Source organism: Lethenteron reissneri, chromosome 23, assembly GCF_015708825.2.
Source record: "Lethenteron reissneri isolate LAM-NWPU_2019-01 chromosome 23, ASM1570882v1, whole genome shotgun sequence".
Classification (NCBI taxonomy): Eukaryota; Metazoa; Chordata; class Hyperoartia; order Petromyzontiformes; family Petromyzontidae; genus Lethenteron; species Lethenteron reissneri.
The window spans coordinates 18,148,397-18,176,100 of NC_083801.1; the positions used below are offsets into that span (position 1 = coordinate 18,148,397).

The 27,704-nt window shown below is 43.9% G+C and overlaps 2 protein-coding genes across 9 annotated transcripts; one reads left to right on the forward strand and one right to left on the reverse strand.

Moving 5' to 3' along the window:
• The first annotated feature begins 250 nt into the window (after nt 1-250).
• Nucleotides 251-8,007, forward strand: LOC133346149 (cytochrome c-like). Its single transcript, XM_061557598.1, has 3 exons — nt 251-433; nt 5,682-5,862; nt 7,461-8,007. The coding sequence occupies exons 2-3, from the start codon at nt 5,694-5,696 to the stop codon at nt 7,607-7,609; spliced, it is 318 nt and encodes a 105-aa protein (XP_061413582.1). The 5' UTR covers nt 251-433; nt 5,682-5,693; the 3' UTR covers nt 7,610-8,007.
• A 1,034-nt stretch (nt 8,008-9,041) lies between these two features.
• Nucleotides 9,042-26,791, reverse strand: BOLL (boule homolog, RNA binding protein). 8 transcript variants are annotated; one of them, XM_061557591.1, is made up of 12 exons: nt 21,990-22,332; nt 20,199-20,291; nt 17,781-17,976; nt 16,902-16,993; nt 16,548-16,602; nt 14,833-14,908; nt 14,454-14,575; nt 14,168-14,263; nt 12,400-12,453; nt 11,617-11,745; nt 11,086-11,184; nt 9,042-10,955 (listed from the first exon to the last, which is right to left on the reverse strand). In XM_061557591.1, the coding sequence occupies exons 2-12, from the start codon at nt 20,234-20,236 to the stop codon at nt 10,791-10,793; spliced, it is 1,122 nt and encodes a 373-aa protein (XP_061413575.1). In that variant the 5' UTR covers nt 20,237-20,291; nt 21,990-22,332; the 3' UTR covers nt 9,042-10,790. The 8 variants fall into 8 exon arrangements, with proteins under 8 accessions (XP_061413575.1, XP_061413576.1, XP_061413574.1 ...); XM_061557592.1 differs by having other exon boundaries at nt 9,042-10,958; nt 14,454-14,557; nt 21,990-22,328; XM_061557590.1 differs by having other exon boundaries at nt 9,042-10,958; nt 20,199-20,278; nt 21,990-22,326.
• Nucleotides 26,792-27,704: the final 913 nt, after the last annotated feature.

The window sequence follows — 27,704 nt, forward strand, 5'->3', positions numbered from 1 at the left end:
CAGCCGAACCGGTTCGAGCCACGCGGTCAAAATGACCGTACAAGGCATACGGGGACATCACCATGGGAGAGTCCACGTGCGCCTCGTTCTTAGGGGGGGGATGTAGGCGTAGGCAGTGATGGTAACGACTCTGTGCTTTACACTTCAGATTGATTACAGGCCATAACAACACGCGCCGCGGAGTCAAAGAGCCTCACGTCAACTCCCGTAGCCGATGTGAGGCTACGGAAGGGGAGTTTTTGTGTTTGTTTGTTTGTTGTTAATGTCGCTGGAGCTGTCGGCGTTCCGCCCGCCGCCGAGATGGTTCAGTCCACGGGTTATAAGAGGTCGCACCGGAGGAAACCTTCAGAGGTTAACTTTGCGTGTGTGGCGTCTGGACTCTTCACCTGGGCTAACTCGTCCGGGCTAACAACGCACCTGCCGGGCATTCAGGGTGAGTAGCCGGCGTCTTTGAGGCTTGACATTGGCAGGCTCTTTAAGAGACTCAGACCAAGGGGGGTTTTTTGGCAGCCGACGGCTCTTTAAGGACCCCCCTTCCTGGTGTGGTTTTTGTTGTTGTATTGAGGACCCACACAGTCTCGTATTCGCATGGCATTGCGGCTCACTAAATATTGAGTTGTTTCTTTGACCGAGTTCGACAAAAAAGGGGCTCCACTTGTTATTTTGGTCGCTCACCCCTGGTCTAGACGATGCTGATATTCCCCGTGCACTCCAGGTTATAAGGCGCACTCTTACCCGGATGGTCTTGTTCATGCGTCTTATAATCCGGTGTGTGGGAGAAAGAGCATTTTGTATAATTGTATTTACGCCGGTAATACGTTTGGGGCTTGTCTTACTTTCCCGAATAGTATTTAACTCGGAGATTGGGTAAGCAACGTGACGATAGTAATACAAAAAAAATACTCAACGGATGTGTGGGGTGATCCGTTTGTAGATAGAGTATCCCACTGTAATTATAGGAAGAACTAAGTAAAGCATGCGCCAACGTTGAACCAACGTTGGATCAACGTTGGCATGTATACTGGTACATAATAGAGGAAACATTGTACAGGGACTCCTCTACTTACGAATGAGTTAGGGTTCCAGAGGTCTGTCGATTCCGAATATGTATACTGAACACTGGGAATGGCTTTAGAAGTTGCCAAAGTCTGCTGTAGATGCCACTGGTTCTTCATGTTCTGCAGATGCAGATGCCACCTCAACCATCTATTGCGCGGCGTTTGAACTTACGACTTTCGGTCGTAACAGGCAACTGGACATACGGACAGATATGTTCGTATCTCTGAAAGTTCGTAAGGAGAGGAGTCGTCGTTCTTCCACTAACGTCAATGTCCTAGACATCTCCCTGTGACTCCTCTGTAAGATAGGGAACCATCGCTTCAACGCCATTATTCAATCGGCTGGCGAGAGGATAGGGGGTCATCAGACGCCGGTGGGAAGTCTTTAAATGCATCAACCCTCGTACTCCAGCGATAGACTCGATGGTGATACGGCAATGGCTAGTGTGGGAAACAGTGATGAGCTCTATTTAAAGCTTTCGTGACTGCAGGGATTCATCTTCTTGGTTCTTTCGGTAAAGTCACGTAGAAGGGAAGTAATAAAATAATAAAAATAAAACATAATAAAATAATTCTCACCTGGTGAAGACCAGCTGTCTCCCCGACAGACCTGGTCTTTACCTGAGGACGGCTGCTTGCGTTGTGGCCGAAACGTCGTGAGAATTATTTTATTATGTTTTATTTTATTCTTTTATTACTTCCCTTCTACGTGACTTTACCGAAAGAACCAATAATAAAAACAGTGATGAGCTCGTGTGGGCTGGGTGTCGTGGTGTACGTGTGGAATGTCAGGCGCGCCCAATTTTACGTGGGTGAGATGTGGTTGGAACATACCCACTCACTCACATATTCAGATGGGGTTAGGGGACTTGTGTGCTAATGCTGTGGCCTCTCGATAGCCGTAAAACACCCCTGAATCAATCCACTGCTGTATGGGGGGCACCTCTCCCACAATCTGCGGAACGTGGAGGTTATTTTGCGATGCTGCACCACCCTGGTCAGTGGGGGTCTGTGAAGGCAGGGATATAGATGCCGGAGCATATAAAGTACTGTGCAGTAAAACAATTGCTTTTTTTACACTTACACTGCCCTCTGCTACTGCTGCAAGTACGGTAATCGCCTTTATGGGTCCCCGTGGCTAATTACCAAACTCATTGCATAACTGAATTTCTCCCACGCATTAAGAACTGTGACACTGAATTTGGAAAGGTGGGGGAGCGGTGGCGCAGTGGTTAGCCTACTGTCCACTAAACCTGCCCCCCCCGCCCTTAGTTTGATTCCTGGGCACATGCGAATATCGGTGCCGAGCCACATCAGGAACCGGTCCTGGGCCCCACTGTTCACCAAACTGACGAGCCTGGTGAAGTATGGTCAGATGACCCACGTAAAAACCCTCATGTAGCAGTGTATTGACAAACAGCTGTAATTTTATATTCAAAGGACAACATTAAACATACACTTGACCGGAGGACAGACTTTACCCGCAAGTTTTACATCTCATGCTTATTGAATGCCTTTCTGTGCTGTGTTGTAAATGATGAACTGGAAGGTGGGCAGTGTGTACCTGTCACCTGGTCGGTGTGAGAAGAAAATAAAAGGGGAGCCACGGTGGCGAGATGTTAACTACCTCGCCTGATATACAGGAGGTCGTGGTTTCGATCCCGAACCATGACGCCTGCTGCTGTATATTTGGAGTCTGCATGTCTCTCTCCCCGTGGTCGCGTCATTTTTTTCTCCGGGTCCTCCGGTTTTCTCCTCCACATGCGTTTAGAGTATTTGGCTGTGATACATTTCCACGTGATAAGCCACTTGATTGGGCTATCTTTTGCGCTACAGTGTTTAGCTCAATGTGCCTTATCTTGAGCTCCAGTGTATAGCTCAATGGGCCTTATCTAGTCAAATAAAAAAATAATTGTTTTAGATTGCGCTGAAGTTGATCAGGGGACAGACAGAGTCTTAAGTTTCAAGATCTTGACCTTGGGTGTCATTGTCGCGTATTGGAGTGGAGCTGCGGTGTCGTGCTTTGAACCCGGATACCCAAGGTCGATGCCCGGCCACGGCTGACATCAGTGGCGAGTTATATCTGACCCAGCAAGGTTATGGAAGGTGAACCCCCATGTGAAAGGCACCGTGGAGATGTAAAACTTACACCTTTGTCATTTTACGTATTACAAAGCCCGTGTCCCCCTGCGGAAGTACGGATTGGGGTGACACTTATCTCCTGAATAGCCCCTTAATCAATGTTGGAAATTCCATATTCATATGGCAAGTCCAGTTATATTTCAAGTGTAGTACAATTACAAAACTGAACTTTAAGCTTTGTCCAGATGTCTTTTCCAGTATTGAACGAGAGTATGACTATTGTAGTGTATCGTCGGCACAATAACTTCTTTCGGGTATATGAATAAAAGTGGAATACTGTGTTGTATTGTGCAGCGTATACTACTATAGTGTGGACACAGTACCCTGCAGTAAGTACCGTCCCACTGCTCATTTGAGCTGAGAGACTGATTTTGTAAGCCAACACCAGCACCGTACGTATCACGTGTTCAGTTGAACTTTGCACTACATTTCGAGATTGAAAACTCATTTCTTAAGAACTGCTTCTTAATCAAAGCACGATAACAGACGTGTGAGTGCACTGTGGTACTAAAAGATATTCCCTGGCAGTAGTACGCAATTTGATGAAGTCAAAGTTTTTCATTATGACATTGTACTACCCCAGGATCATGAGGCAACATTAGCCAGTTGGTAAAACCAGCAGTTGTTGGGGCTGCTAAATGATAGCCCAATGATAAACCTCTTATGGATGATAGCCACAGAATACGTAACTATTTGATAATTTGCCAATTACCTTAATGTGTGATTGGCATACATTAAATAGTTGTGGGGTTTATGGTGTACTGCTGGGGGTGTAATGATGCGTACATTCATCAAGTAATTCATAATCAACGTTTTTGGGTTTAGATCGCGTTATTTATAAATGTGTCGTAACCCTCCACCACCCGACACGGCCAATCAGTAAAAATGTGTCACGTTGACAAAGACAAATAGTTCACTGCTTTAGCCCACCGGTGTGTTGAAGCCACAACATTTACAACACACCGGTGGGCTAAAGCAGTGAACTATTTGTCTTTGTCAACGTGACACATTTTTACTGATTGGCCGTGTCGGGTGGTGGAGGGTTACGACACATTTATAAATAACGCGATCTAAACCCAAAAACGTTGATTATGAATAACATTGGTCGCGAAAGCCTGCTACGTGTTAAAATTCATCAACTAATACAGATTCTTAAGCTCATGATGCAGACATCACATTGGATGTGTGAGAATATAAATGGTTTCGCTTGTTATATCTTCGCCACTGTACCTATTTATTTCTACTTTTTGTTTTTAGTTTGTCCTTCCCCCGCCCGTCCGGTTAGCACGGTTGGCTACATACGGTGCGAAAGAAGTCCAACATACATCACCACAATGTAAAACAAACGAGTCTTGAATCCCGTCCCCGAATTGTACATCCCCAGTCTACCACGGTACTCTATACTGTATTCAGCATGACCTATGGTTTACAATCGGAGCCTCAATGCTGTAGAGGGCAGGCCCTGAACTCGCTATACCAGGTTGTGAGTGTGTTTTGTACTGGTAACTTCCTTGTTTTATCCAGTTCTTTAAGAGCAGTTGCTTGTCTTAAAGGTCATTTGGGTAAACGTGTCTCTTAAATGTTACATTTTATAACGTGAAAAGAGTATTTAATCAAGAGTCTAACTGATGATATTTCAATATGCTTCCATAAAAGCATAATCATTTATCAGTATTTATAACAACCACTAAATTGTAGTTACACGCAAGAGTAGCTATGGTTTCCCACATCTGATACTCATGCTATGTGTATTGTCCCTGTGTAATGTACTTAGTATATCTTAAACATATGGTGTCAATGTACAATAAACATTATTTGGTGATGCTGCATTGACATTGGTGCACAAGCACAATACACTACAAACTTAACATTCATCAATAACACTGCCTTAAAATGAAAAGCATATATATAAGGCGACACATTTCTGTGCTATGAAGGGCCATCGCCTATATATATTTTTCTCTTAAGGCAGTGTCATGGACAAATGTATTAAGTTTTTTGTTAACCATAAAATATTTTGATTTAAAGCTTTCGTGACTGCAGGGATTAATATTCTTGGTTCTTTCGGTAAAGTCAAGTAGAAGGGAAATAATAAAATAATATTAATATAAAACAATAAAAATTCTCACGACGTTTCGACTGCAACACAAGCAATCAGCATCATGATTGTGTTGTGTTGCAGTCGAAACGTCGTGAGAATTTTTATTGTTTTATATTATTTTATTCTTTCCCTTCTACTTGACTTTACCTAAAGAACCAAGAATAACTATAAAAGAAGTGTTGTTGGTTAACTATACATTGTAGCTAATTCATTTCTATTGTTTTTTTTATTCTAGGTTTAAGCATGCTGCTCGCACGGTCCTCTGTTCAATTGCGCTGAGTTCCGTTGGTGCTTGGGATCTCGTTTTTATACTTGCTTCGATATCAAGTAATAAACAAGGATGATGATGATGTGAACGTGTCTCTTCTCTCACACTCCAGGGTCAAAAGGCAATGGGTGACGTGGAGAAGGGCAAGAAGGTGTTCGTACAGAAGTGCAGCCAGTGCCACTCTGTGGAGAAGGGCGGCAAGCACAAGACTGGCCCCAACCTCTCAGGGATGTTTGGACGCCAGACCGGCCAGGCCCCAGGCTTCTCCTACACGGACGCCAACAGGGACAAGGGTAAGGCAAAATACTCCTTAAATGAAACGTATAAGTAGGACACTATCTTCAAACTGATCTGAAGAACCCATGGCCCATGGGCCAGAGGTGACCCGCAACTTAATTTGATACATCCGACGGCCACACAAGGCCAGATAATGATGTCTGTCTCTGCAAGCATCTGGGATGCACGAATTTGGTACTAACTGGGAATATTTTTTACTTGTCAACAGTTTATATTTTTAGTGCATTTGATTACCCAACTCGGGCCCTAATTATTTTTCAGTTATTATTGCAGCATAACACTAAGGTGTGTTTTAATGTGTGGCCTGCTGAAGGTATTTAAAAGTTATATTCAGCCCTTGGTAAGGAAAACATTCCCCATCCCTGCTTTAATATATTTTAATGCTTTGTATATGCAGCGCGGTTGCCAGGGCGCTGTATGTTATTTAACTTTCCACTACACTCATAGGCCGATAGGGGGCAGCCGGGAGGTTTAACGGGGTGTGTGGCGGTTAACCTCAGGCAACCCCCCCTGGGTATCACGTGACCAGAGGTGGAGACCCCAGACCCCCAAGGGTTGGGGGCTAACGGTTCATTGCGGACCCTTCCAGAACCCTCTGGAAGGTTCGAGAGGGGAGGAGTGGCTAGGGGCGGGGTAAGCTCCAGCTTGTGTATAAAAGCCTGTCCTCTCAACGCGACCGGCAGTGTTCGTCCACTCAAGACCTGAAGACGTCCAAAGACTAGCACCCTGGGACCCTCAACCGAGGCTCTTGTCAGAGCCGGGTTCTAGCGGACCAGTGGTGAGATCAAACACCCTGGCTAGGTTGGGTCAGCCTAACCACCCCTAGGTTCCTTAGCGGCGGACCCTCGAGAGCATAGTCCCGAGTCAATAGGGCACGCTAGAAGGGAGGCTGTACCTCAGGATAGCGGGTGAAGGGGCCGTACTCCTTCATGTTACAGTTATTGTTACTGAGTTTATTGGAATAAACGCGTTGCCTCCGGAAGATGGTCTCCGCGAAGTTTTATACCCACAACATATATATACGTAATAACGGAGTGTTTGCAAGGTGTTGGCATCTATAAAAAAAATCGTCCCACGCTTTATTGCATTCCTTTCTTTTAGCTACACACTAGGCTACACATACAAGTCTATTTTCCTCAAGGAAAATGCTGACATAACACTTGTGTAGCCCTATCCTACATTGATGTCACTGGATTGACTGTAATGAATTGACACACCACATTGCACTGCGTTTTTTGTTCAATAAATGCTCTTAATTTAAAAATAAAATGGACCTTATGCCATGACGTGACCGTTAATATAGTGTTTCCATTTGGCGATTCAGTATCATCCCTTTTAGTGACTTGTCCTCAAGTGCAATTATTCAAAGTCACGATGTCTTTAACCTGCATGTTTTCCAATCCATGTGCCCAAGAGGTCGTCCACCAAGTTGATGGAACGATGACATCAGCCCGTGTGTAGATGGGCTTTATTGCATTGCACGGTCCTGAGAGATGGCGATAGCTTGGAAATGTCTTCATCAAACATGGATTGATCATGGCTGTTGAAAATATGGCATTACTGAAATTTAAAGTGTACTCTCTTCTTGTTCCAGGAATTGTGTGGAATGAGGACACGCTCTTCCTTTACCTGGAGAACCCAAAGAAGTATATCCCCGGCACCAAGATGATCTTCGCCGGCATCAAGAAGGAGGCCGAGAGGAAAGACCTCATCGCCTACCTCAAGCAATCGACAGCCGAGTAGTGCAAAGACAAGCGAATCGAAATTTGTATTTGTTAAAAGTGCCTTTTTAGTTATGTATTTATAGAACATGCCTTTACATTGCAATGTTCAAATTAAAACCGGTCAGCACTTGGGTAATATCAAAGCCATGTTTTGGACCAACTTGCAAGCTGAACATATTTTTACCTGGCTATTTTATTTATCCACAAATTGGGTGGACATGACTTCATGAGAAAGTGGCATTGTGTAAACTGTATACCACATCACTGCCAAGGCTGTGCAGTTTTTGTGCAGGTCATTGTTCAGCAATTGAAGGGAACTTTAAATATTCGGTATGGTTATGCAGAGTAATGTATAAACTCTGTACTTGTGGAAATAAACTATACTGCATCTGTGAAAACAACTTTTGTGACGAGTTACTCCCACACCGATTATCACGGTTGGCTACGTACAGTGCGAAAGAAGTTCACCATACATGTACATTTAGTAAATTCCACCACATTGTGGCATCATGCTGTTTTCTATGTTGACACCATATAGACGACACCATATACCCTTGCCTTTCACCAAATGATCCAGAATGTGCCCAAATGCATTCATTTTGAAACGGTCATCACCATGCACAAACAGGATATAAGTCTATATCAGCTACATGCTTGGCAGCAAACAGCAGTGCAGCAAAATACATTGTCGTACTTTCTGCCTGTCTTCACCAAGCGGCACTGACAAAGCGTGAATTACGTGGCTGGCACACCATGGGGAGGCCCTTGTCCAGCAGGCTTGACAAAACGGCTGTACATGTGCACGTACATTTCAGTTTATGTATGCACATATACTGAGGAAGATGCTGGTTTGTCATGGGAATGCACATTTTAAGGTGGGGTTCTACATTAAATTGATAATTTACCAGTAACCTGAGACTGGACTGGATACCTCATTGCAACCAAGTAGAACATGTTATTCTATGACTGCCTAAATGAGCAGCATTAGGCATTGCACAACCTCCCTGCCACTAAAGATCTCGTGCACAATGGTGTTAGAAATTGTATCTGTTGGAGAAGCAATACATTTCCGGATGGTATTTTTTTTACAGGGGAAATAGCGACACCTTGTGGACGAGACCGATTGACAACTGGAAAAATATAATTGGATAGTGTAAAAAAAACGATCCAGTGTTACCTTAATGGAAATTATTCAGCAGGGTGGCACTGTTACACATCGCTTGACTCCAGGTTTGATAAAATAACTTTGGTGACCGTCCAAGGAATGTTGAATTGTCAATTGGTAGTGACTGCTGGTATGAGCAGTTCAATAACATGTATACCTTGTATTACATAATTGCTGTAAAATACATGGCTGGAATCTGCAAATATATGGCCAAGCATGGTGCATCCGCTCATGTACCTTACAGCACCTTCTGATGTAAACAATTAAGATGTAAACAATGCAAAAGCACCTTCAAAACATGTAACTTTTATTTGTAAGCTGGGAAACAGTGACTTACATTTGCAAAACAAGTGCCTTAACTAATCCAAGTGGTTTCTACTAGGCTACAATGAAATGTAAAAAATTTTTACCTAGTCTCCAGCAACGCAAACATTTTTTTAAACTTTTAGTTTTAATATTTTTTTTCACATTGTTGCATTTTACATTAAGCTCTGAGCTTAGGAAAACATCTTGTAAACATCAGAGTTCCATCATACTTATATTGCTATATATCACATATCAAATCTTTCAGGAAAATAAACACCGCATACACTATTGATAAACATCTCGAGAGATGGGGTATAGAGGCAAGATTGCTTTGATTTGGTCAGGATTTTCAGTGAAGTGAGTGCTGCTTACTCTCAGTAGGAAACAACATTGCAGGTTGAGAGTTATTTTTGGGCCACATGTTATTAAAGGCCAGCACTTATATTAACGTGCTGAGTTGGAGCAAAGACCCAAAAAGATTTGGCCACTTATTTTCATTCGTATAAAACCTAGCTTTGGTTAATTATGCAAAAATGTAGTTGACAATGACAGAGCTTTGTTAAAACGCTGAAGACATTAACACCTGAAAAAAGCCTAACTGTAGATTGTCAATCAGTATTAAGTTTGTAAAGATGTATTTTTTTATATCAAAAAATTTACATGTTAATTTCTTGAATGTGGATATAGAATTCTGAAATAATATGCATGATAAACTATTAGTGTGATACATTTTTACATTTTGCCCATAGATTAGCTTGTTTTAGAGCAAAATTACCAAGGGACTTTGTGTTTTTTATTAAGTGTCTATCCCCTCGTATTTCTCTGCCATTAAAAACATTTTGGAATGTAGCATTATTGGTTTATAATGAACGCTAACCATTACAGCAGTGGTTGCACGTTGTAAAAATGGGGTTATGTTAAAAATGAAGCACTCGACCAAATCAAAACTAAAATCTCACCATGAAAGTCTATGAAATACCCTTACATACTTCAAGTAAACATACTTTATGCAAGTGTAGTAAACTTTACAACCTTACCAATGTGAAGTTTTGTTTAAAGATAGGACAATGCGACTTCCATGTACTGTAGCTGCATAAACTAACTATATCACACTTTAAGACTTGTGTACAGCATTGCACACAATGCATGTATAAAATATACTGAAATGTAATCAAGACTTATGTTTGAAGGCACTCTAGACATAAAAGCAAACATTCTTCAGTGAAGGCACTATTTATAAAAGTGCACATTGAGGCAATAACTTGTGTCAAATGATGAACACAATTTCGGCTTCATCTTTCACGAAGTCCTAACACCTGAAAGTTGTGCCTAAAGACTTAAAATTCTTGTTCAGTGATAAATAATGTTTTCTCTTAAATCTGAATGTAAGGTTTCTACACTTTGAACAAACTTAACAATAATTAGGTGAATGTGGGTTTGCTTCAATATAATGAAATATAAAAGGATTTTACACTATGAGGCTTCCCTGGAACACTACAGCAAATTATAATCCTATACGTTTCACATAAAAGTATGCAGCAAAACCACATTGACCTCCTCCATGTAAACAATTCGCCCAAGTAAAATTGGCAATGACCTTGTAGCTGCAATGGCACACGCAGGCAAAACATCCTACCGCAAAGGCTCACACAAAATCAAATATTTGTCATTGCGCTGCGTGTCTCGAGTCGGTCAAGCGTGGCCACAGCGTGCAGCACAGTGCGTGTGCTCACTGGCCACCTTCCGTTGGCGTCGGCGGGGGGGTGAGGATTGCTCGTTCCATTTGTAAATCTCGTCGGTGGCGGAAGCCGGTGGCGTTGCGCCACATTCGAGATTTGACACCACCCTGCTGAGATGTCCCGTAGACCCGTCTCATGTGAAACATCTTGGTATCCTGCTGTGTAACAAAAAGGAACAATGTGTAGGTTAAGAAACTAAATGTGTTTATTGTGTATCATTGACAATAATAATTTGTAGTATGTAGCAGACAAGTTAAAAACTGATTAAAAACAAAAAAAACGAACCTTCACGTGGTCTTGGGACACCATGGCCACTTGCATGTTGTTGGGCGGGTGCAAGTGTGTCTGGTGGTAAGCAGCCTGCATCGTATGATCTGTGTAACGCTGTGCATACCGGTGTAAATGGCAAATGAGAACCTTACTCATCCACAAACATCAGTGCCATACTTTCAAACTATGAATCAATATACATCTGTTAAAAAATTGGACCATTTCAAGCCTACGATAATAATTACCACATTTTACAATCTACACTTTCTAAAAGGAAAAAATTCAACAGCATTAAAAACTTGTGACTAATGTCAACACATTTAAACAAATGTCATACACCGGTTTATTTAGAAAATGCACCCCCAACCTTTAAAATAGAAGACACAAGTGCATTTTCTAATGCTTAATTACAGGATTGGGTGGGAGCAGATACTGAAGCCCAAATACATTTATCACTTTTAATATGATGAACTGTACTTGTGACTGTTGCTCTGAAAGCAATGCATCAGATGCTAGCTGGGTGGGCAGTATTTGCCTTCGCCTTACCTCTGAGATTGAAACATCTGTGATTATAGGGCCGGCAGGGGAATTGCCTCCATCAGTGGGGATGTTCATGGACTGATGGTGGTACATCATCTCTTGGGGCTGCATGTACATCACTGGCGATTGTGGAGCCTTGTAAGAGACACACAATCGTGTTGCGCAACAGCAAGTAACAAGTCTTACTCATGGCATGCCCATGAACAATTGTACAAACTGTAAGAGAATATATTTATTTTCATGGGCAACATTTAGATGCAATGTAATGATTTGAAATATAATGCAATGTTATGCAAATATTCGATAATTGAAAAAAAAATTCTGCGCTGCAAATGTAAAATAGACAATATGCCATACATGTTATTTCACATTGCACTAGTGCAAACAGTACACCTCCAATCAGGAGTAAATGAGTCTACACTTATTGTTTATTACACATGTACAATCATATTTAACCAACTTTCAAGTAGATGTATTTAAAATTTCATGAAATAACTATTTTTTACAAGCTTGACTCCAGAACATTTTCTAAACAATGGTCTGTGAATATGCCACAATATTTACTACTAAAGGTGTTCTAAACTGGCTTTTATTCAGAAGAAATATGGAAAGTTAAATTGTTAAAACACAAAAAGAATTTTTTCTTCTGCACAACTAAAAATAACAGCCATATTAAACCTGTGCGCAATTGTTCGTGAAAGCCTTTGGTAGTAGTATGAGCTTGGAAATTATCTTTCTTTTGCAGCATGCTATAGTAATGTCAAGGTAAGTGTAAGTTCTGTGACTCACTTGAGGTGGACTCCAGAGCCACTGGCCAGTGGACCACTGAGAAGGGGGAGCCTGCTTTAAAATCAAAACACACAGCCACCATGTATTAAATGACGAAGATATATTTAGATGAGAACCATCCAAATAAACCAACTGCAAAACATCTCTTTAAAGATTATTGCTATCTATCACTAGTAGAATACTTAAAATGGCATTGAAAAAATGTTCAAGGTTGAAAAGTGTATATTTCACTTGCACTGCGTTAAGTACCCGGTGGTCCGAGTTTCATTTCTGGCCACAGCTAAAATCAGTCGTGATATCGCAAGTTGCAAGATACATTTCTTTACCCAGGTAAGAACTCAATAAACCAGGACCTTGGCCAGTAGTCTGCCAGTAGAGGGCGAAGATTGCTCTATATAATCCCAATTGGTAGTTTGCGAGTAATTTTCAAACTCGGCAAATTTGTACTGCCGACACCGGCACACACAATGACCTACTACTCTTGCAAATTACGTCACGGTACCTTTTACATCCACTGTGAAGCACACGGTGCATATTACGTTTGTTACACCTATAGTAATATATCAGGGTGGTCGCCATTTGATTTGAACCGTGGACATCTACAACTAGCGAAAGAGGCACTAGCGCTAGGCCATGTTATACCACCCTATATGAACCTGACCTGATTAACCCACCACCCCCTTCACCAATTCACATTTACTAGTGTAGTGTGCTCAAAACAATCCCAACACCGAACATGACATGGGGAGGTGTGCATCTCGCAGTGGATTGACAAAGGGCTGTATCTGATTATACTTCATTATTAAACAAAATAAACGTCTAAACTCTTGATGAGCAGGGCAACAAATACAGTAGTTATTTTTACTTGCTGCATGCTGTCTCAAGCGCAGTAGTGCCATAAATTAAAAATACCACTGGCCAGCAAGCCAGCCAACTTCTGGTTACAATAATAACCTTGACTTCAGCCAAACTCCTGTCGACAGTGGTAGGAATCAGTGTAACCACGCGAGTTTTCAAGCAGTTGTTGAAAAACGTTATGCAAGGTACTGTGTGCTTGCAGCCAGCTTAAGCGTAAAGTGTAAGAAACTGGAAAATGTTGATAAGTATCATGAGCTTGGTTAGCTATAACTCGATATAAACGATGTGGCTGTATTCATTGCACTGTACAATGGTGGAGTGCAATGTTACAGTACATGAGTATACAGTTAAAAAATTATGCTCTGCTGTAATGTATATGCAGTCCCATATGCAATGCTTAAAACAAATGAAAATAAACCATTAAGTTTATCTTCATTGTAATACAAATTATTTACTCATCTCCGAGTCATTCTGTTAGCACATAATTTCCATGTATGTTGATGTTAATGAGTCGCCATGTAAACCTTTTATCTTTGATCTAGATCAAGTTAACCTTAATTAACGGAACATACTTATAATCGTATGCAGTGTATTATGTGTGTATAGTCTCTGCATGGTGTATATGTGTTTCCCACCAAACATTTGGGAGGCAAAGTGTGTAGGGGTTACCGAATAGTCTTGGGGGAACTTGCAATATTATTTTATTTTTTCGAGAATATGTATTTATTTATATCTCCAAAAAGTGGAATTTATCTTTTGTATAAAATGTTGACAGGTCAAGAAAATCTGAAATATTTAAATGTACATTTTTTTTATAAACAATGCAGATATGTGATATTTATTTTGATCATTGAAACCAGCGCATGATTTTTAGGAGTCGAGTCTCTGTGTCCTGCACGACTGTTCATACCTGATAAGAGTAGGCAGGCTGTTGGTACACGGGTGATGCTTGGGGTGATGGTATATGCATAGGTTGATGATTATAGTATGTCTGGTGCTGTTGAATCTTTTCACACACAAAGCAATAACCATGTTTGAGATAAGGCTTACTATGCAATTTACATTCCCAATAACACATCCATGAGTGTAGCATTAATTACAGCTTCTCTTCAAATTATCAAACATCAGTCACCTGTGATTGTACAACATGAAATAATGCAAACTGCTGTGTTTGTATACAATTAAGATTCACTCACAGGCATTTGGACTGGCATAGCATCAGGTTGTTGGAAATAAGCCACGCCATTGTGAAAGAGGAAAGGCTGCCCTGTTGAAGTTGTGAGGACCATACTCCCTGATGCTGGAGTTAGAGGAAACTCTGTGAGAACAGAGGAATACACACGTACAACCACACACAAACAAGTGCCTGATCCAATATCCAAATGCATAGACATATGCTTGACTCTTAAGTAACACCACTTGTTTGCAAGGTTAGAAAGTAGTGCCCAACCACATTATTTGCAGTCAATGAGATGAATACTGTTGAAATGCTTGGTTTAGTAAACACTTTAGACTAGATTAGTTGCCAAGCGGAAATAGCCTACATTACTCGGAACACCGATGAGCATTACTTACGTGGGAAGCCGACTTGTTGTTTTCGAATGGCTGGGCCAATGTTGAGCTTTTTATCCTTATACATAATTTTGTCAGCCTGGATAAAAGCCACAAAACCCATATTAACAAATCATCCATTACAATTACATTTGACTTAAGTACATACTATAATGGCCAAGAAATGTCTGTCCTTAACGCTCGTGACGTCACTCCAAATCGACCAGCCCCCCTCATTAATATTCATGAGCAGGTGATGTCCTTCAAATGAACAGCCCCCACCCCTCATTAATCATGAGCGGGTGACGTCACTCAATATGGAGTACTCCTCCCCGCTTACTAATAATCATGTGCGCAAGTGACGTCACTCCACATCGAACAGCCCCCTCATTAATAATCATGAGCAGGTTTCGTCCTCCAAATAGACACCCGATTATTATTACCTACTATGAGCCAAGAATGTCTGTGTGCAACGCTCGTGACGTCACTCCACGTCGACCAGTCCCCCTCAATAATAATCATGAACAGTATTCTTTGGTTCTAACGTGACTTTACGGAAAGAACCAAAGAATATTAATTCCTGCAATCACGAAAGTTTTAAGTAAAAATTTAATAATTGAACAGGTTACGTCCTCCATATGGACCCCCCCCTCAGGTGACGTCACCCCACATGGAGCACCCTCCCCCCTCATTACTAATTATGAGCAGGTGACGTCACTCCACATCGAACAGCCCCCCTCAATAATCATTATAAGGTGACGTCCTCCAAATGGACACCCCCCCCCATTCATAATAATTAGCGGTTGACGTCACTCCACATGGGGGGGGGGCGAGGCGCCTCCTCCCCCCTCCTCGGCGTCAACTAACAACCCTCACTACAAAGGCAGAACCCTCACGTCACGTGATCTCCGTAAAGCTATTGAGACGTCAAAGTAAAATGGACGTCATGATGAACAAGGGATTATAACCTTAAAATGAAATAGGTCTGTGTCACCGCGTCCTTACAAATTGTACACGCATGGATGCAATGAATATCACGTCGCGGTCTGCTTTTCGCTTACAAGGTTCAGATTTACTGCAATACACCAATCCTTGGACGGGCAAAAGGCTAGTAATACAATAAACATTACATCTCACACAAGTCATTATTGAGTTGTTTGATCGTGGTGAATGTATACGCAGCATACAGAAGCCAAGATGTAAAACTATGTAATGTACATCATTGCACCACAGCGTTAAAACATTATGTACAACTTCTAGTGATATAACAGCTTTGATAAATTCTTTATCCAACAATGAATAGACAAATGACCTAAAATTATGTAAAAGAAAATTAATATAATGCATTAAAAAAAAATTCAACAACTGTGAATAATCCCAAGTATAGCACAAAAAGGGTCAAATAAAAATTGTTACACTTCCAAATTTGTTTTCAGGAAAGATGTAAAAACCATGCAATTTCATTTTAATATTAAAACGATTTTGAAATGGTACTCTGTAAAATGTGACTGCGCCAAACTGACTTGCACAGCAGACCAGCTATTTAGGTCTTGCGACTTGAGCCAACATTACAAATGACATATCTCTCCTTGCCTTCAATGATTTGCACACAAGGCAAACCTGTTCTCGAACCAGGTCCAAACATTCTTGCATGGTATCACATGAAGCACAACTAAGAGCAGTACGTTGTGAAATTAACACACTGGAATGCCTGAAGCAAATTATTTGTACTATTTTACCTCTTGCTGTATCTTCTGTGCATCCTCTTGTGACTCAAATGTGACAAATCCATAACTGCAAAATTGAAAAAGTTGAATTTAGGTGTATGTTAATGTGCCGATTTTATCACCAAATGTATTAAATAATAACCATAGACTTCTGCATCACACAGGTACCCAAGATATTATATTAATCATGTAAACATTTTAAATATTAATGTTGTAACCTATGGACTAACGGGTTCGTTAAATCTTAACGGTGATGTTAATCTTTAAAAACACAACTTTAACAGATCATCAGACTATTATAATATGAAAACAAGGAACATTTGAACCAGTTTTAGTGTAAATTTGCAAAATATAATCAGGACTCACCCTTTGGAGACTCCAGCCCTGTCATTTATGATCTTGACATCTTTAACAGCACCAAACTGAGTGAAATACTTCTTAAGTTCAGCTTCATTTACCTGAAAATAAACGTGCACAGCAAATTGAATATATAGGCATTACTTTTACTCTGAATCACCAGCAAAGGCATGTATGTACTTTTCCCAAGGTTCTTGCGACTTCTTCTTGGTTCTTTCGGTAAAGTCCGAAAGAACCAAGAAGATGAATCCCTGCAGTCACGAAAGCTTTAAATCGAAAGTTCTTGCGACTGTTTTAAAGTTTACCTTACAATCAACAATCATGCTCTTTTTAAATAACGTGTTAGCCGTCACCCGCATGCATTATACAATTTGAAGATACCTCGTTTCTGCTGTCATTTAAAAAAATACATTTTATAAGAACATTTTGGAATCACACTAAACGTGAAAATCCAAGTCATGTCAGGCATCACCTTGAGGTCACCTGCACAAATGCAATGTCCCATGACATTCATTGTTAGTATGGCTGGTTCTACCCTACACCGGCAACAACATTTTGTTGTAGTACACATGTTAAAAATATTTGCAAAAGTTGCAACCCTTCATATTTCAACTTAGCACGACCCTTGATATATGATGTGATGATTTGGAGGCCGCCATTAAATTAGCTCTTCATTCAAACTGGATGTCTTGCATGTTTAATCATTGCACTCCTACGTATGACACATCAATATCACTTCTGTCAACCTCCTTATCAGTGCCTACCTTAGTACAGACCAATGTAAACCTTATTGGTCACCCCTTACCCCTTATGAATCTCAAATGCCGATTAAACCGACGTCTCGTCGCCACCAAGTGAAACGTGTTGTGCCCACGAATACCCGCACACCTTGAAGTCGATGCCCCCAACGAAGATGCGATTGGGGATGACGGTGCCGTAACGTGGTGCCTGCGTGGGGTTGCCGCCGCTAATCAGCGACGGCGATGCCTCCAGCATAAGTGGAGGCGATGCACCACTACCATCACCGTCGCTGCCGCCACCCATGGGGTCGCTCATCGTGGCACGTGTGGACAGCAGCAGCACCCTGGCGACGACAAGACGATGTCAAAAAAAGGGGGCACACGCGGGAAAAAGGAATACACGAAGATCCCCCGTGTAGCCTGTAACAAGACTGTTGTTTGGGGGCAAGTGCTGTTAGTCGAGTAGCGCCGATGATGGCCGGCACTGTGCGGCACACGAGGTTGGTGGGTGGGCAGAGCAACCACACACGAGCGCCTGTCTCCCCGAGTGGCGATGTTTATACACCACGCCGGGTACTCATTTGAGGCTGAGTCGAGCTAGCAGGGAGGCCCTGAGCGGGAATCGAACTCCGGTTCGCAGCGCAGTGCGCTAACCGCTGCACTACCGCTCCCCCCACACAAGACACCAGGTACTAATGCGCAATTACATCACTTTCACCGTCAGTCCTTTTGTGAACGAGACTTGTTATTTGTACGGTAAAATACTCCCCCCCCACCAGCCACAGACCCGGGTTTGCACGTTCCGGAAAGGTATGGCACGACGAATATCGAAACGACGTAAATCAAAACGAATATAAAGGGGGGTAGTAGGTAGGTAGAGGAGAAGGACACTGGAAAGTGCGGATGCTATCAGTGACGTAGGTGCGAGTCAAGGCGACGAGTCGAGGTAGAAAAAAGTGATGACTGGCGAAACGTCGATTTAAAGCTTTCGTGACTGCAGGGATTCATCTTCTTGGTTCTTTCGGTAAAGTCACATAGAAGGGAAATAATAAAATAATGAATGAACACCACCAAGTGGTGTTCACCACCAAGTGGTGTTCATCACCAAGTGGTGTTCATTCACGCGCTGTCTTTCTGACAGACCTGTTCTTCACCTGAGGACGGCTGCTTGCGTTGTGGCCGAAACGTCGTGAGAATTGTATTTTATTATGTTTTATTTTTATTATTTTATTATTTCCCTTCTACGTGACTTTACCGAAAGAACCAAGAAGATGGCGAAACGTCGTACTCAAGATGGTACATCTCTCAACATGCCGGTGCTGTACTAGTGCAATGAGCGACCGTGCCCGTGATTCCCCTTCCAGGCCAGTAGGTGTCACTGTCATTACACAGGTAACGAATTGGCATGTTCTGTTTGACGTGAAAACCTTGATAATTGGCTGTGTCGGGTGGTGGCGGGTTTAACGACACATTTATATTTAAGCGATCTAACCTAAATAAACTCCTTTAAAAGTTTTTTTAAGCAGTTTTATTTTAAAGTGCACTAAAAAGTAAATAACTCGATTGGACAACGGGAAGTGAACGACATCTTGATTAAAAGAGACATTGCGCCTGCTTCTTGTGGGAGCCAATTCCATAGTTTAGGGACCGCGGCGTTTTTCACCTACACAAAAATATATAATTAATATGCCGTCCATGAATTTTTTTAAATTGCTTTAAAGGAGGCAATTGACTGGTTATTTGGTGCCGATTTTAATACAGACATGCATTGTCACCGGATCTGAGTAAGTGTGCAGAATTAGGGATTGATTCGACAACGGAAAGTGGACGAAATGTAGATTACAAGATTTGACCACGACGCAGGAGTCAAGTGAAGTAAAACCGTAAAAAATTTACCTGTATTATGGATATTGATCGCAAATGCCTACTACGTGTTAAACCAAAGTCACGACGTATTTGCGAAACGACGTAAGAGGGGAGGAGAGCCCTAGTTCGTGGTATTACTGTACCAGCATTTCTTGCACATTTTTCGATTTTAACTTGACATTCTACAGCCTCCAGATGAACGCCTGACAAACGTATTTTGCCAACACATGCCAATACAATGGCAACTTTAACTTTTAACTCACGCGAGTGACTCTGAATACTGCCCAAAGTAATCTGGCAAGGCTCCAATTGTCATCCACTGGGGTTTCCATTAAGTATAAGGAACACAATTAACGTTGAATCAAAATTATAGTTTTTCAAAATAGATTACAAAGTAACAGCCACGTTAACCATATGTTGACTGAACGAGTTAATTGAGAAGCGAGTATTTGTAATCAAAATTTCCCAGTTAAAAAAAAGAAAAATATCTGAAAAGGCAAATCACAAAGACGCTGTTGACGCCACTTTAGATGGAATAGGACAACACGTACTTAAGCCGTCTAGACTACTGGCTATTAATTTAAATATACAATCATATTTCCTCTCGTAGACTCCACTTTAAGCATCGTCACACACGGCATGTCGACGTTATTTCACGTCGGTATTAAAAATTAGAGCATTGAATAAAAAGAGTACGTACTTCGATTCAAAACTTGAGTTAGTCCAGAAGTTAAACATTGATAAAGATCAAATATTGAAATCCAAGTAGTTCCGTTTTCTCTGCAACACAAAACTTTAGGATGGGTTTGGGGAGAGATTTAAACTTCAGTCCAAAAAGCTTTGGTTAAAAAACAAACCACTCCATGGTACTGTACAAAGAGTAACCATCAGCCATGGTCCGTCTACTGCTAGATGAAGAACATCCCTCCACTGCCCCCACTCATCAATATCATCATCTCGCTCACGTCCGTCAGACAACACTCATATCCCATCGTCTTGGGGCACATCCTTCTCATCTCGATTGCTATTCATTCCGTCATTATCGTCGTCGTCCTTTTTCCTGCCCGAGGCCTGGTCCGTACACCGTCGAACCCCATGGCGGCGGCGGCGTCGTCTTTATCCCCACCCCGTTTTTGTTTTCGCGACAATTTGACGAACCCGCTTCTATAAACTCTTATGTTTGTTCGGTAAAGTCACGTAGGTAAAAAGTAATACAATAAAAATAATAAATAATAAAAAATTAAAATAAATCAATTAAATCAATCGCTTCTATAAGTATATATTTTTTAATTACATTTTTTTGTAATCAAAATTTGTTTGCACGTTTACCACAGGTATAAAGTATTATTTTAAAAATAACATTATTTTAAATCAAAAATTTTTGCACGTTTACCACAGGTATAAAGTATCATTTTAAAAATAACATTATTTTAATTACAATTTTTTTGCACGTTTACCACAGGTATAAAGTATCATTTTAAAAATAACATTATTTAAATCAAAATTTTCGCACGTTTACCATCATTTTAACACAACTCCCAGCTTTATTTGTCAGAGGCTAAACGCCTATTGTTATTTTTTTAACTTTGATAATTGCATATTAAAAAATAATTGCATATAAAAAAGGTCGTATTTTCCCGCCACTTCTGTAAGATACCGTTTATATTTGGGAAAGAAACTGCACAATAGCGCGTTGAGAACTAGTTAAACCTCTTGTTTATAAATATATATCGTTATTACTTTTAAAAGCTTATCGAACATACGCATTTTAAATGCGTCATTATATATTTTATTACAAAAGCGGCGACTTAAGCGTCGTGTGAGGGCCTTGAAAAACAACTAAAATCATCGTAGTTAACTCGTTGCGAGCTCAGCTACACACACAATACTAAATAGAACCACACGTTACGCAAAAGGGCACAATTTGTAGTTATAAAACGTTAAAATGTAATCGCTTAATGCGAAATAAAAATCACCTCAACCGCCATCCCCCAAGGCCCAAAGCGCTTAATGACGTCTCAGTAACTACAAACTCTATAACATCACAATCTCTAATCGGATATCTATTGCAGCTCAGATAAACATTAAATATATACTCTTTAACCTTGACAATATCCACGAATGATCACTTTTTTTTTAAACCCGCTCACGATGACCAATGCAGTTCCATCAAGACGTATAGGCAACTCGTCGCTTTGTAAATTTGCATCAATAACAGCGAATTCCGATAATATATAATCACTAAATGTAGTTTATAGCTCTCGTTAAACCCTCGTCGTGTTAAATTAATGCGATCAATCGGTGATAAAACGGCGGATAAAAAATTTAAATCTCATTTAAATTTGGCCAAAGTCTCAACGGCCATCGCTGTACAAACACAAACATCGTCGTTTTAAAATCCGATCGCCGTCACAAACGTAACAGAGAAATATAACACGGTACAAAGTTATTATTATACATTACAAATTAATCGCGAATAATTTGTACTTACGAGACAAAAACGAATAACTTCCCAACTTCGGCGGAATATCTCGACGTAAAATTAAATCGAACTTATGCTAAGGCCAGTGCGTGTTGTTGTTCTATATTCTTTAACTCGTGCTCGTGTTAACTCTTGTTAAAGAAGAATATAAACAATAAATGAAGTGTTTTAGTTCACAACGTTAACCGCTAAAAGCGGTGCCCGGAGAGAAGCGGGCCCCGGGTGACGCGCCGCGTTTCGCTGGTGCGAGAAGGCGGCACCTGCCGCGTGTTCGTCTATAAATATATACCACCAACATCCACCCACCACCACCAACACCCACCCACCACCACCAACACCACCAACACCCACCCACCACCACCAACACCACCAACACCCACCCACCACCACCAACACCCACCCACCACCACCAACACCCACCCACCACCACCAACAACCACCCACCACCACCAACACCCACCCACCACCACCAACACCACCCACCCACCACCACCAACACCACCACTAACTACAGCACCAACACCCACCCACCACCACCAACACCCACCCACCACCACCAACACCACCACTAACTACAGCACCAACACCCCACCCACCACCAACTACCCCACCACCAACACCCACCCACACCAACTACCCCACCACCAACACCCACCCACCACCAACTACCCCACCAACACCCACCCACCACCAACTACCCACCCACCACCAACTACCCCACCAACACCCACCCACCACCAACTACCCCACCACCAACACCCACCCACCACCAACTACCCCACCACCAACACCCACCCACCACCAACTACCCCACCAACACCCACCCACCACCAACTACCCACCCACCAACACCCACCCACCACCAACACCCCACCAACACCCACCCACCACCAACTACCCCACCACCAACACCCACCCACCACCAACTACCCCACCAACACCCACCCACCACCAACTACCCACCCACCACCAACTACCCCACCACCAACACCCACCCACCACCAACTACCCCACCACCAACACCCACCCACCACCAACACCCCACCACCAACACCCACCCACCACCAACTACCCCACCAACAACACCCACCCACCAACACCCACCCACCACCAACACCCACCCACCACCAACTACCCCACCAACACCCACCCACCACCAACTACCCCACCAACACCCACCCACCACCAACACCCACCCACCACCAACTACCCCACCAACACCCACCCACCACCAACTACCCCACCAACACCCACCCACCACCAACACCCACCCACCACCAACTACCCCACCAACACCCACCCACCACCAACATCCACCCACCACCAACTACCCCACCAACACCCACCCACCACCAACTACCCCACCAACACCCACCCACCACCAACTACCCCACCAACACCCACCCACCACCAACTACCCCACCAACACCCACCCACCACCAACTACCCCACCAACACCCACCCACCACCAACTACCCCACCAACACCCACCCACCACCAACTACCCCACCAACACCCACCCACCACCAACTACCCCACCAACACCCACCCACCACCAACTACCCCACCAACACCCACCCACCACCAACTACCCCACCCACTACCCCACCAACACCCACCCACCACCAACTACCCCACCAACACCCACCCACCGCCGACCACCCCACCACTCCCCACCCACCACCAACTACCCCACCAACACCCACCCACCAACAACTACCCCACCAACACCCACCCACCAACAACTACCCCACCAACAACTACCCCACCAACACCCACACCACCACCAACTACCCCACCAACACCCACACCACCACCAACTACCCCACCAACACCCACACCACCAACAACTACCCCACAAACACCCACCCACCACTAACTACCCCACCAACAACTACCCCACCAACACCCACCCACCACCAACTACCCCACCAACAACTACCCCACCAACACCCACCCAACAACTACCCCACCAACACCCACCCACCACCAACTACCCCACCAACACCCACCCACCACCAACTACCCCACCAACACCCACCCACCACCAACTACCCCACCAACACCCACCCACCACCAACTACCCCACCACCAACTACCCCACCAACACCACCCACCACCAACTACCCCACCAACACCCACCAACTACCCCACCAACACCCACCCACCACCAACTACCCCACCAACACCCACCCACCACCAACTACCCCACCAACACCCACCCACCACCAACTACCCCACCAACACCCACCCACCACCTACCCCACCAACACCCACCCACCACCAACTACCCCACCAACACCCACCCACCACCAACTACCCCACCAACACCCACCCACCACCAACTACCCCACCAACACCCACCCACCACCAACTACCCCACCAACACCCACCCACCACCAACTACCCCACCAACACCCACCCACCACCAACTACCCCACCAACACCCACCCACCACCAACTACAGCACCAACACCCACCCACCACCAACTACCCCACCAACAACTACCCCACCAACACCCACCCACCACCAACTACCCCACCAACACCCACCCACCACCAACTACCCCACCAACACCCACCCACCACCAACTACCCCACCAACAACTACCCCACCAACACCCACCCACCACCAACTACCCCACCAACACCCACCCACCAACTACCCCACCAACACCCACCCACCACTAACTACCCCACCAACACCCAGCCACCAACTACCCCACCAACACCACAGCAGTAGTAACACACTTACACCACCAACACCCACCCACCACCAACTACCCCACCAACACCCACCCACCAACTACCCCACCAACACCCACCCACCAACACCACAGCAGTAGTAACACACTTACACCACCAACACCCACCCACCACAACGACAGCTCCAACACCCACCCACCACTAACTACCCCACCAACAACTACCCCACCAACACCCACCCACCACCAACTACCCCACCAACAACTACCCCACCAACACCCACCCACCACCAACTACCCCACCAACACCCACCCACCACCAACTACCCCACCAACAACCACCCACCACCAACTACCCCACCAACACCCACCCACCCACCAATTACCCCACCAACACCCACCCACCAACACCCACCCACCAACACCATCCACCAACTACCCCACCAACACCACAGCAGTAGTAGCAGTAGTAGTAACACACTGCTACTCACACAGTACTTACAAGTACCACCACATAGTAACACACTGCTACTCACACAGTACTACACGTACCACCACATAGTAACACACTGCTACTCACACAGTACTACACGTACCACCACAGTAGTAACACACTGCTACTCACACAGTACTACACGTACCACCACAGTAGTAACACACTGCTACTCACACAGTACTACACGTACCACCACAGTAGTACACTCTACATACTGCTACTCACACAGTATGACACGTACCACCACACTGAACCAATACTGGTACATTCACACACGACACCCACTACCAAAGTACACCCTGCATACTACGAATGTTGAACTTCTTTCGCACCGTATGTAACCAACCGTACTCATCACGTACTACCCATAACACACAACCACACTAATACCAATCCCTTCGCACTGCCATTCTGCAATCAAACATACAACTTACCACACACTACATACCACGTTACCACCACACACAACACTACCAAATAATACTCCCACCACACAATAATATTACAAAAAGACCACACATCGCTGGCCACACAACATCTCCAAACACCGCCGTCGTGTCGCACTGAAACCGAGAGCTGCTTGTGGTGTAAACAGGAATAGTAGCCACCTATTTGGAGTGTTTGTTGTAGTGTAGAGATTTAGAGGTAATAAAAGTGTCATTCCCATCCCTTGGTCTGACGAGAGGGCAGGGAAGGGTATCTCAACCCTCTCGAGCATGTCTGCCGTGGTGTGTGGTCGTGGGTCTCTCACCTTTTCGAATAATTCCGTGGGTGTTGAGACAGGAAAATGAGAGAGATTGAATGGTGTGTTTCGTCGTGGGTCTCTCACCTTTTCGAATAATTCCGTGGGTGTTGAGACAGCCAAAGAGGAGAGAGATTGAGTGGTGTGTGTCGTGGGTTTCTCACCTTTTTGAATAATTCCGTGGGTGTTGAGACAGGAAAATGAGAGAGATTGAGTGAGTGGTGTGTGGTTGTGGGTTTCTCACCTTTTCGAATAATTCCGTGGGTGTTCAAGCAGCCAAAGGGGAGAGAGATTGAGTGGTGTGTGTCGTGGGTTTCTCACCTTTTTGAATAATGCCGTGGGTGTTGAGACAGGAAAATGAGAGAGAGATTGAGTGGTGTGTGGTTGTGGGTTTCTCACCTTTTCGAATAATTCCGTGGGTGTTGAGGCAGTCAAAGGGGAGAGAGATTGAGTGAGTGGTGTGTCGTCGTCCCAGACGTTGAGATTTAAGGGGTTTTATTCCTCGGCACTTACGAAGAAGCCCTTAATTACCGTGGCGTTTGACACTGGGTGCTCGTCGTCGCAGCAGCCACCTCCAAGCCAAGTGGCGTGAACTGTGAGTAGATGGAGGGGGGCGGTGGGACCTCTTAAAATAGAGTCGGACGAATGTACCATCCGCTGCGCGCAGGGGGGAGGGGGGTGGGGCGTCCACGAACTCTGAGTCAACTAACGCCACTCAAAGTTAAACTTACCGCTTCGATCTCCTCCCCCACGCAACCACCACCGTTGAATTGCTCGATTTGTCTTCACAAACACTTTTGTTTGAGCGTAAAAACGGCGTAAACCCGTGGCTGGTCGCGTTGCGGACCCCACTTGGCCGAGTGGACGGGCCCACACGGGCCAGGGTCCCGGTGGCCACGCCGTTGCCCTTCAGGCGCGCACGTGCGCTGGATGTGGCCCCATCGTCATCATCATCGTCGTCTTCGTCGCGCACGTGCGCTGGATGTGGCCCCATCGTCATCATCATCATCGTCGTCTTCGTCGCGCACGTGCGCTGGATGTGGCCCCATCGTCATCATCATCGTCTTCGGCGCGCACGTGCGCTGGATGTGGCCCCATCGTCATCATCATCATCGTCGTCTTCGGCGCGCACGTGTGCTGGATGTGGCCCCATCGTCATCATCGTCTTCGGCGCGCACGTGCGCTGGATGTGGCCCCATCATCATCATCGTCGTCGTTGCCACGTGCGCTGGAGATGGCCTATCATCATCATCGCCACTTGCCAAGAATGATTGCGCAACACTCTTGAGATGGCCCTTCATCATCATCATCGACACTTGCCAAGAATGAATGCGCAACACTCTGACCAAAATTCAGCAAAACTGTTCGCATGTTTTTATACTGTGGATCACACAGACCTGTCAACCCCTTATCAGTGCCTACCGTATTACAGACCAATTCAGACATTATTGCCCACCCTGTGCCCCGTATACATCTCAGCGTTCATCCTACAAAGTTCCATCACAAGAGAGAAACACAAATAGATTTTATTTTTCGATTTAAAGCTTTCGTGACTGCAGGGATTCATCTTCTTGGTTATTTCGGTAAAGTCACGTAGAAGGGAAATAATAAAATAATAAAACTAGAACATAATAAAATGCAATGCTCTTGTATTTTATTATGTTTTACTTTTATTTGATGGTTTTTGCCCCTATGACGTTTCAATACGGGCAAACACAGTTTTTTGTCTATTTGTTTTGTGATGGGACTTTGTAGGATAAACGTTGAGATTTATAAGAGGC

What these genes read in the sequence shown, in the direction of transcription:
- LOC133346149 (XM_061557598.1), top strand. Translation starts at nt 5,694, where the DNA reads ATGGGTGACGTGGAGAAGGGCAAGAAGGTGTTCGTACAGAAGTGCAGC. An exon ending in GGACGCCAACAGGGACAAGG is followed by an intron (nt 5,863 to 7,460) that starts GTAAGGCAAAAT and finishes TTCTTGTTCCAG; the next exon opens with GAATTGTGTGGAATGAGGAC.
- BOLL (XM_061557590.1), bottom strand. Translation starts at nt 20,236, where the DNA reads ATGTTTAACTTCTGGACTAACTCAAGTTTTGAATCGAA. An exon ending in TTGGGGGCATCGACTTCAAG is followed by an intron (nt 16,994 to 17,780) that starts GTGTGCGGGTAT and finishes GTTTATTTTCAG; the next exon opens with GTAAATGAAGCTGAACTTAA. An exon ending in CACAGAAGATACAGCAAGAG is followed by an intron (nt 14,909 to 16,547) that starts GTAAAATAGTAC and finishes GCTTTTATCCAG; the next exon opens with GCTGACAAAATTATGTATAA.